Source organism: Plasmodium malariae (genome assembly GCF_900090045.1).
Source record: "Plasmodium malariae genome assembly, chromosome: 12".
Taxonomy (NCBI): Eukaryota; Apicomplexa; class Aconoidasida; order Haemosporida; family Plasmodiidae; genus Plasmodium; species Plasmodium malariae.
Window position 1 is genome coordinate 2,580,080 of NC_041786.1, and position 12,038 is coordinate 2,592,117.

The 12,038-nt window shown below is 23.4% G+C and overlaps 1 protein-coding gene across 1 annotated transcript; it reads left to right on the top strand.

Annotated features, from left to right (window-relative positions):
• Nucleotides 1-5,826: 5,826 nt before the first annotated feature.
• Nucleotides 5,827-10,863, top strand: PmUG01_12065800 (conserved Plasmodium protein, unknown function; the record flags this gene model as incomplete). Its single annotated transcript, XM_029006893.1, has 1 exon — nt 5,827-10,863. One exon carries the CDS (start codon nt 5,827-5,829, stop codon nt 10,861-10,863), a length of 5,037 nt encoding a protein of 1,678 aa, XP_028863337.1.
• Nucleotides 10,864-12,038: the final 1,175 nt, after the last annotated feature.

Sequence of the window (12,038 nt, forward strand, 5' to 3'; positions counted from 1 at the left end):
TACGGTTTAAATTGTTTTGAAGTAATATTCCTAATACTGAAATATTGCTTATTATATATTAACTGTCGAAATAAAATTTAATTTCAGTATAAATAAAATTTTTCTCCCTTTTACTATTAAGGGTTTAGATTACTAAAATTATTAACATTCAATATATTTGAAAGAATCAAAACTTTGATATCTCAAAAATTGTTTAAAATTTTATTCATCGAAAATGATTTTTTTTTATATATATTTTTCACAAATTTTGTTTTTGCATTAACAAAGTGGATGATAATTTTACTGTTGATACTTATATATGAAATGTGAATACTACACACGGTTATTTCAATGTGAGAAAATGACTTTTAATTTCTGTCGATAGTGTTACATGTTTTACATGAATATATGCGTATTTTTTTTATTTTTTTTTTTTTTTGTGCACCATACTGATCATTTGTTTGAACATTTTTAATTTACATTTATTCATATACTCATATATATATTTGTGCATTTACCTAATTAAATCTTTTTATACGAACGTTTAAACACAAATAAAAAAATATCTGAAATAAATGTGTTGTTTTTCATTTTTAATTTGACAAACAAAAACTGATGAGTAAAAAAAATTGTCATTATACCGTATACATATATAGGTATGCACATTATTATGCAATATTATAAACATGTCATATATTTCCTTTTTAAGGAATATGTTTATTTATCAGTATACGGAAGATGATACTGTTATCTTTGAAGCAAAATTGGGAAAATATTAAGAATAATTATATAGATTTTATGTGAGATAAGGATTCTTTTTATATTCTTGTTTTACATTAACAGATAAACTTAACACAACAATTAATTTACAGTTGTAATGCTTACGTAGAATTTTCATTTCCTCTTTAAAAAAGTTAACAAAATTTTAATTAAAAAAATGCAAGAACTGTAGAGTGGGAGAAGAAAATTGAAAAATAACAACTCCATTAAGGGCAATTTTTAAAATAGGTCGATTTTGTTTATAGATTTGCACACATATATATTCATTAAATTAACATTAAGATATGCCTCTATGAAAGGATGAAATAAAGCAAGCAGGTGGTATAATATATACGATTTAATGGTCATAGTTATATATATTATGACAGCTTCGAATAATAATTTAAAAAAGACAGCTTGTAATAAATTCACATTTAGCACACAAAAATATTTTTTTTATTCGGTCTTTATTACAACAATATGTTCCATTTTTTGCAATTTTTCAATCGATTTTTTGCTTTGCCATCGACTTTCAATTTTTAAATTAATGTAGCTCAAAAAAAAAAATTATATGTTCCTATCTCAACACAAATTGAAACAACTAAATTTTGATAAATTACACTTTTGTTATATCATGAAAAGTTTTTAGAATACTATATATTTTCACAGTTAAACCTTTGAATTCTCTTTTTTTTTTTTCACATTCATACAAAACAGGAATTTATGGGAAGTCAATTATTTTATATAAAAATTTGTTCATATTTTCAAAAAAATAAAAATTTTCTTGAATCTTTTGCACATATTCTTATTTAAAATATTTCTATTTCTTATTTTTTTTTTAATGTACGTTATGCAAAAGGGTATAAGTGATTATTTTTTTTCCATTTTAACCACATATTTATGAAGAAAGAAAAATACGCCTTTAAAAGAACAACCGTTCTTCTTCATTCTCTTCAAGCTATGTGAAAGACATTTAGGCATGTTGTATAAATGTATGTTAAAAAATTAAATGTATAATATTATATAAAATGAATCTTTTCTTATATATTAAGTTATCTCATATGTCCTTTGCATATATGCATAGGTATATATATATATATATCTATATATAAACAAATGATATGTTTCCGCCTTACTTTATAAACAATAGAAATGTTTTATATTTTGAATAATGAAAAGGAATAGAAGGGAAAAAGATGATGAAAGTATTTTTAAATTTCAAAAAGTATAATTTTATGTGGTTTCATTATTATAATACCATTTGCATGTTAAGAAACTATTTCAATAACTTGACAAATTATTTGACAAATTGTTATTTATTAAGAAAAATAAAAGGAACAAAATTAGAAAGTGTTCATGAAGAAAGAAAAATGCATTGTTTTTTTTTTTTAATATATACAGTATACTTTATGCTTTGCATAATGTGTTAAAAATAGGAAAAAAATAAAAATATATTCTTTTTTTAAATGTTCCATATTTTATTCAAATGTGATAAATAAAAATAGCACATCTTATTTTTAAATATATGAAGTGCTAAGTAAATATTCAGTTATATTTGTATATACATATATATATATAATACATGTGCATAAATGAATGAATACGTATAAATATTTTCAGGGTGAACAAATATGTTTACTTTTTATTGAGTTTATGCATATATGTGTATATATATAACGTACGTACATGCATAAATGAAGATTTATATATATGTACGTACATTAGTTTTTAAAAACATTCCTTTTCCTTGAACTGCACGTTTTTTAACATTTATTTCTTTATTTTTAATGTTATATTTTTTTTTCGGAAAGATACTGTTGCTCAATTTTCCACATTTATTTCTTTTAAATAATTAAATAGAGGTGCCATAATCTGTGAAAAATACATACATAATAAAATTTACATTCAACCATTGCGTCGTTTGAATATCTACGTTTTCACGCCTTAATTATTTTTCTTAGGTTGTAGTTTGTGTATTATTTTTATTCAAAAATGCATAATATTACAGCTATAACGTGCACGAAACTTCTATGTATGCTTTATTATTCTATTATAATATTTTTTAAAGTATGCAAATATATATTTATGCATACAATATATATTGTTTACAATTGTCATTTTAGCAATTTATAAATAAATTATAAATAAAAAAAAGTACTTGTGAACAAAAATGGTGCATATCATTTTATTTATTCAATATTATAAAGAAATTTTAATAAAATCTATTTACATAAGTAAAAAAAAAATATGAATTTTTATAAAATTCTTGAATTTTTTACACGTTTTGAGCTGTGTATATTTTTTTTGTTAAACAAATTTTATTGAAAATAATTATCCTTCAAAAGATTTAAACTGTTTATTATGGATACATTTAAATGCCTATTCAAAAAAAAAAAAAAAATTGTAAATTTTTATATAATGCTCAAAGTGTAAATATTAGTCAACAAACTTTAAATCATTTGTTTCTTTTTTTTTTTTGTTTTTTTTTTTTTTTTCCAACAGTCAATTATTTTATATTAAAATGCAGGAATTAACATGTAGCTATTTCGTATAGCTGTTATTTAACGCACAGAAAAGTTCGTAAATAATTTATTATACAGAACTGTTTTATAAATATTTACTTTTTTTTTTTTTTTTTTTTTTTATGTATTACAAAGTAATAAAGATACTTTTGAAAGTGAAACTAACTGAATTTTTTAAATTTACGCTATTACAAAAATGGTACATATATAGGTGTATATACATAAGCACATAATATATAAATGTATTTTACGTGCTATCTTTAACATAGATATGTAAATGTATGTTTATACATATATATATATTCTTAATAGCTCATTGCTCAAATGTTACAGAGAATAAAGGTATTGAAATAGTATTTTGAAAAAAACATTATACAGAAAAACGTAGTGAAGTAAGATAATATATTTTAAATTACATTTTTTCTTTTTTTTTTACCAAATATACATCAACAGGAATGTTTTAATGTATGTATGTGTATTTATATATATATATATATATATATGTAAATATAGCTAAGTGCATTTTATGTTCATACGTGTGTTCATATATTTACGTATGGGACATATACATATATATGCACATTAAGTACAAATATATTCATATAGTTATTATATAACCACATTTTAAAACAACACAAAAACGAAGAGCTGTTTGTACAGTTATATTTCATTATCGGTTGAAATATTTAAATTAATTTTTTCTTCACAGCAGCTGCATTAGATAATATTTCAATTTTATATTTTTTATTGTATCCCCATAAATATTATTATCATATGAATATAAAATAGACAACTTTTTCATTATTTTAATTTGCTATATCAACTAATTTGTATTATTGTATTTTACTTATTAATATGTATATATATACATAAATTTCTGTTAAAAATAAAATTTACTATAATATATTCTTTAACATAAATAATCTTAGAAACAATAATCCACCTTTTTAAAGTAATATATTTTCGATTTTCAGCCCCCCCCCCTTTATTTATGAGATACAATTGTTAAAAAAATATTATTGTTTTTCCTTATTTAAATATTTTTTTTTTATATTGTTTTTTTATTTTTTTTTTTTGCATTAAAATTAAATATATAATATGTTATTCCTTTTTCTTTTTTTCTTTTGAGTACAAACTGTTTTTTGCATACATATATATTATTTTATTCCAATTATTTAGTTATCTTTACAATTCGAACTTTAAAAAAATCACATGCTATTATATATATATATTATAAAATGAAAACTAAAAAAAAAATATTTATCAGAACTGAAAAAAAATCAGCATACAAAAATTCTGATGATAAGAAAATTATATTCAGAGAAATGATAGATGACATTTCATATATATTACGAGGTAACTAAAAAAAAATTTTTTAAATTAAAAAATCAATTTTTTTTCATTAATTTTTTTTGTATATTTATTAAAAATATATGTATATATAAATATATATTATTTATATGCGAGGTAATATATATCATATATAAATATCTCTATATATAATTATACATTTGAATTTGTTTATATATACATAAAAATATATATAAATATTAAAATATATATAAAATAACGCGAACCGAGGCCACTTATTTTGTAATATTTTTTTTAATAAAATAATAATCAATATATAACCAATATTTCTACAATATTAATCTATATCTATTATACATATATATATATATAATTTATATAAATATATTAGATTGATTCTTTTTTTTTAGTTTTATTATATAGAACAAAATGTTTTTGAAAAATTCATTTTTTTTTATAATAAATTTATAGTATATGAGGCAGTTTTACTTTTTTAATATATTGATTATTATTAATAGAGCATTTTAGAATTGTTATAACATATATAGTAAGATTATAAAATTTTTTCTTAATAAAATGATTTAGTAGTTATTGAGTAAATGTAATGACATTAGTAACATATTAAAAAGATTATCATTGTAAAACATTATTTTTAAAGTTATAATTTTTAATAAGAGGAATTGTCCACGATTTCATTTGTACATAAATCTTGTATGAGTGAAATTTTATTCAATATATTATATCCTGTTTCGTATATATTTTTTTTTAATAAAAAATAAGTAATATATATATATACTTTTAATCATATATAGTTTATGCTTTTTTGACGCAAAAAAGGCATTTCCATAATTTTAATACATGTTACATATGTACATCGATATATATATATGCCCAAATATGCATGCATGTATAATATACATATATGTATCAAAGAGCACAGTTTAATAAACATATATATATTATATGTTGTTGAATGTTAAAAACATCTTTTATGTGATATTTTTAAATTTAGAGAATTAGGAAATTTGTATATTTATATATATTTTGTATATATTTGTATATATATATTACATGATAATAATGTACGTATGATTTCCACAACCAACGACACTACGTTATTATGTAATCCTTTTTTTCCTGTCAATCAATAGATAAAGAAACAAAAACGAAGAAAAATGACGATCAAGAAGATGCCCTATTATTAAATATCAAGAAGAGTAGTAACACAAGTTCTATTAAATTGAAGAATAGTAAAATGATTTTAAAAAATGAAGTTAATAATAATAATGGAAAATCTAATTCGAAAGTTGCAGTTGTTCATAGTAGTGTCAATGATGAAGAATATCTTGAAAGTGAAACAAAAGATTATGAGGTTAATGTAAATGAATTTAGAGAAGATAGGAGAAGGAAAAGGAATAGAAGTTTATGTAGTACCGACACAAACGATAATAATGGTAACGGTAATAGTAATAGTAATAGTACAAGTACTAGTTTATTTAATAGCAATGTGAATTCTTCTAACTCTACCGAATTAGGGAACAATAGAGAATTAAAGGATATTATTGAAAATATTGTAGAAAAAGATAATTACGATAAATCGAATGTAAATGTTTTGGATAGCAGTAGTAGTATTGTTAAAACGAAAAATGTAGAGAGTGAGTTAAATGAGGAAAAGGATACTATTAATACGATTAAAGAAATGATAGATAATGGGAATAATATAGAAATTAAAAATAATGAGGAAGAGAAAAAAAAATTTATAAATGATAATAGTACTTTTATTAGAAAAAGGAAAAGTAGAAGAGGACAGAGTTTGAATTACGAACCAGTTACTTCTATTAGAAGAACAACAAGAAAATGCGCTAGAAGTTATAGAGATAATATGTTTTTTCAAGAGGAAAATATAGAACACAATGAAGAAAGTAATGAAATAATAATATCGAATGGTGAGGTGAAGGTATTGGAAAAACAGAAGAATTTATCGCGTGAAATAGAATTAAACAGTTCTGATGATAATATTTGTAATGAAAAGGAATTAGGTGAACCTAGTACTAAATTGAATATAACGAATGTTGAAGGTGTTGAAGGAGATTACACTGGAAAGAATGTTTTAAATGGAAAGGATAATTTATGTAGAAAAGGTTATAATATAAATAGTGAAAAATCATCCCATTATTTTTGCAATGTTCTAGGAAATGATGTTCTAGTCGATACTTCGGAAAAACCCTTAAATAATCATAACAAAGATATAGATAAATCTAGTGAAAGTAACATAGATAATAGTATTTTAAAAAGTAATGATAATCTTGATTACTCTATGTTGAATAATTCAGAACAGAAGAAAGAAGTTGCTCTTGAAGATATAACAGTTGTTGGTCATAAGAAGGTAACACATGGCCATAATAAAGGTAAAAAATACAATGTTAGAAAAAAATTAAAAGGAAATAGTACTGTAGTTGCAGTGAATGCTGATATATTAGAGAATAATACTATTTTGAATAGCAGTAAAGATAGTAATGTTACTATCAATGAGGAAAATAAAGAAGATAATTTAATTAGGCAAACGCATGAGAGAAAAACAGTTGTTCCCCATGTAGAAGTGAGAAGGAGAGGAAGAAAAAAGAAAACAAATAAAATATTAAATTATGTGATAAATTTAAATACAAAGCAAAAAATTAGTGAAAATAAGAATATAACAAGCATTTGTACAGACGAAAACAGAGGAAGAAAAGATGATGTATATAGGACGAATAGCATAGCATTTGATTTAGATAGTCAGAACACAGAGCTACCACAAGCGTTACAAAATACGCATGAAAATTTGACTTTTGAGGGTAACTTAAAAGTTGATAATAATAATAGTAGTAGTAGTATTAATAAAACTAATATACATAATAAAAGAAGGAAATTGAGGGATGAACAAATTAAAGATGATTATGAATATAATAATACGAACTCTGATTGCTTATTAAGAAGTAATATTGTAAGAAGGAGGAAATACAAAAGAGGAAAAAGTAGAAATAGAAATCGAAGTAGAAGTGGAAATAAAAGTAAAAGAGATTGTGAGGTGAATAGAAGCTCGTTAATGGACATGTCATTTAACGCTTCAAGTTGCAAAGGAAGTAGTACCGTTTTGGAGAACGTAGATAAATGTAATAATGATGTAAGTGGTAGATACTGTAGTAGTAATAATAATAATAACAATAATGGTACGCATAGAAATAATAGTGTTAGTCATAATAATCGTGATAGTGACAGTACTAGTAGTACTAGAAGACTGTTTCCGAATGAAACTTTTCAAATTAAAGAGGAGTTTCTGAATAATGTAAACAGTCTTAATACAGTATTTAACTTTAATGAAGAATTTGTTAGATTTTTACAAAGAGTAAGTCAATTTGAAGACATAGATTATGATACTATGTTATCGTTTTTAAATGAAATTCAAATTAAGTTGACCAACACGATTAAACAAGAATTCTCTAATGAGTGTTTTGATTCTCATAATATAGAAAAAACAGTGTATACGATGAGACATGTAGTAGATATCATAAATAATAACAATGAAATTTTAAATAAATTAAATCAATTAGAATATAAGTTTTATTATGACTATTTAAGAAATAGATCGGCTGAAGGAGTTACCAATAATTTTTGTGGGGGCACAGAAAATAATATAGCAATAAATATTTCTCGTATTCCAAGGAATATTAATAATGAATGTTGTGCTAAGATACAAAGAAATAATGAAGATTCTCCAATTAATATAGAGGAGGATAATACAGAACATAACAAAATAGATGATGAAGAGGCAAGGAAATTAAATGAACTTTTACATTGTACAAATAATAAAGAAACAGATGATGCATACATAATTCCAAATTGTACAAATGTAAGAACAGATGTATATTTCATGAATTATAATGATGAAAATGATTGTTATCGTTTAAACGAAGCACAAATGTTAAATTTAAGCAATACTTGTGATATTTTAAATAATGTTAAGATTGAAGATATGTATGTTGATGAGAATGATGAACGAACAAACAATGAAAGTAATGTGTTATTTTCATCAGAAGAAATACGTTCACAACCTCTTCAGAAAGGCGGTGATGAACACTATGAAAGAAGAAGTTTAAATAAAAGTACAGATTATGATGATAGGGATGAGGATATTGAGAAAGATGTCGATGATGATGATAATAATGAAGATGTATGTTTAGAGAGTAGGAAAATAACGAACTGGAATGAAAGGGAAGCAGAGGAGGAAGCTGCAAATAGAATTCGCGATGACGAAGAATATAATGAAATTGCAAGGAAAATAAATGATCTTCAAAAAGAGTTAAATACGAATAGAAGAAATTTTCAAAATGAGCATGCACATAAATTGATCTATCAGAACAATGTTGATTTTGTATGTGATGAATTAAATAGACTTATTAAACAAACATTAAAAAGTGAAGATTTATATTATTCCAATTTTTCCAAAGGAAGATACAGAAATGTGACCCATAGAAGTTTATATAGAAACTATATTTCAAGCAAATTATATAGAAGTAATAGTAACTATATGGATATATGTAAAGAGGAGAACATGATAGGAGCACCAGGAGGAGTAGGAGTAGCTATTAGGAACTCAGGATATTGCAGGAATAAGGACGAAATACATAATAGTAATGTAAATATAGAGGACAAGGTAGATGAAAATGCAAAAGAAAATGAAAAAACGCTTATGGACAATTATGCTAATTACTTTAGAAGGTTAAACGATATTAATAGTAGTACTAGTAAGAGTAAAGAAAAAGAGCCATGGGATAACAGTATGTTCAGTAGAAATTCAACATTAGACAATGCATTAAATTATTCATGTTATTCCAGTGATAATAAAAATAATTCTTATTGTAGTACCAGAATGTTACGAAAGAATGAATATAGAAATAAGTACAACATTGATCCTAATGTAGTACAAAATTCGATAATAATAGAAGACAAGACAAATATGAATTATACGAATACAGAGGTTAGCAGCAACACAGGGGAATTTAATTATTCTTCGAATGAACAAAAATCAAGTAGGAACTTCAAAAATAGTACCATTCTGAACAATAATATCACGAAAGATCATTTAAATAGTGTTGACGTTTGCTCGAGAGATGAAGGTACTCTTATAAAAGGTAACACCGTGAAGAATATGAATGATAATTTAAATGATAGTTTGCATAATGGTAGTGTCAATATTAGAAGTGTGAACGTTGATAGTGTGAAGATTAATATAAAGGAAGAAAAAAATGATGGAAAGGAAATAAACAGAGAAGTTAAAGGAGAAAATGAAGTAGATAAGGATAAAAGGAATGATGATAATAATAATAATAATAATAATGAAAGAAGCAATAGCAGTAGTAGTAATGGAGTGAAGAAAAATAATAGTCAAGAGGATAATAAAGAATCTAGCATGTCAAATGTGAATTTCTTTTTTACAAGAAATATAGAAAGTAGTGAACAGGAAACGCACGATAATTGCGAGAAAAGGGGTAATATTAGTAATAATAATAGTAATAATAGTTGCAGTAATAGCATTGGTAATGATGAAAATACAACAAATGTCTTATATACAAACTTGGAAGCAAATAATAAGAATGACAATGAAAAGATTAGTTATAAGGAAATGAAAAATATCAATGTAATGAAGAAAGTGATGAATATCCACGAGAACACTCATAGAATATTAGAAGTTACAGGTGAAGATATTAATACATTAAATAGAAAATACAATGAAACAATAATATTTGACGATTTAAGTAGAGCAGAAAACGAGGAGCTTAAAAATTGCTGTACATTAAGAAATGATTCTTTGGATATTTCGGATCTTAGCATACAAAAAGAAGAGAATGAGCATTATTTGAGTAATGAAAAAGACCAGGACAAAAATAGTAGGAGCATGCAGTATGTGTTAATAGATGCTAAGAACAATTTAAATGATACATATAATCAAAATTCTAATTCTAATCGTGCTGTAAATTGTAAGGAGGATAAAGAATGTGAAATAACTATAGATAGTCTATTAAAAGAAACATTTCGTTTGAAGGATGACAAGCTTATGAGTTTAAAAACAAATACAACGCAAAAAGAGATTTTAGATTGTTTAAGAATGGTATCTAATATTAAAAAAGTATTTTTTGATGAATGCACAAAAATGATAAATGATCAGATTTTTGCATTAGAAAAAAATTTCAGGATACCTAACTGTTCCTTATCAATACTGAAAAACTCATTTGGTTATAATGAGGACATATGAAGTGGTATCCCCCTTTTCTTTTATTAATAAAAGAAGTGATAATCGACCATTTAGTGTATTTCGTATTTTTTTATAGTAACAAAAATAATTAAATGAATAAAAAATAAATAAACATATTTGCTTATTTTTTAATTTTGCTTATATATCATTTTTTTTTTTTTAAAAATACTTTTTTTTAGTTTATGTAGAATTCTATTTTTCAAACTTTTTTAAATTTTTAACCAAGTTTTAGTTTTTTTATGTTAAAACTGTTATATATTATACATTATGTTTTAGTTACATGTATTTTAATTTTTAACCTTACACATCCTAACGAAGGAATTTTTAAATATATAACATTCATACGTGCCATATATTTATATATACATTTTTTATTCCGTTCATATACAATGGACGGTTATGCGTTGCTTTCTAAAACAATTTAACATTTAAGAAAATATATATTAAAATTGCTTCAACATTTGGAATTTTATTTTCTCGATCTTGTACATTGCACAGAATAAATGCGCCTTTTTGTGCCGATGTGTCATTCTAGTTACGCATATATTTTTACTAGCTGTAATATGGTTAGTAGTTTTTAGTTTTTTTTAATATTAATGCGCTCTGCAAAATGCACATATATATTATATATATATAATTTGAAGAAAATAAAAAATAAAGAAAATACAAATATTTATAAAAAATATATTTGTTTGTCGTAGAATATAAATAGCACGCACGAAATGCTAATAAGGACAAACGAGTGAACAATAGCATCTTCATGTACATTGCGCGCGCACTAATGCACAACTGCCATAAAAAACTTGCATAAAAGTTGGAATATTTATTAATCTTTTGAAGTTATTATAAACATGTTAGGCAGCGTTATATACATATCTTTCCGCTTTAAATTTTTTAGTTTTTTTTCCATTTACATATAATGCTTTTCTCTTCCCTACGAAATATACGCTCATAATATTTACAAAAACATTGAAAAAATATGGAACATTTGTGCGTTAAAAATTTGTTATATTACCTTAATAAAAATGCTTCAATAGGTTTATAGTTTATTCATATACATATAAAATATTATATAACACGATGAAGTATAAAATATAAAAGGTAGTAAAATTTAGTAAAAAATATAAGATAATGAAATAAAATATGCGAACTCGCTAATATAAAAAGAACTTCTA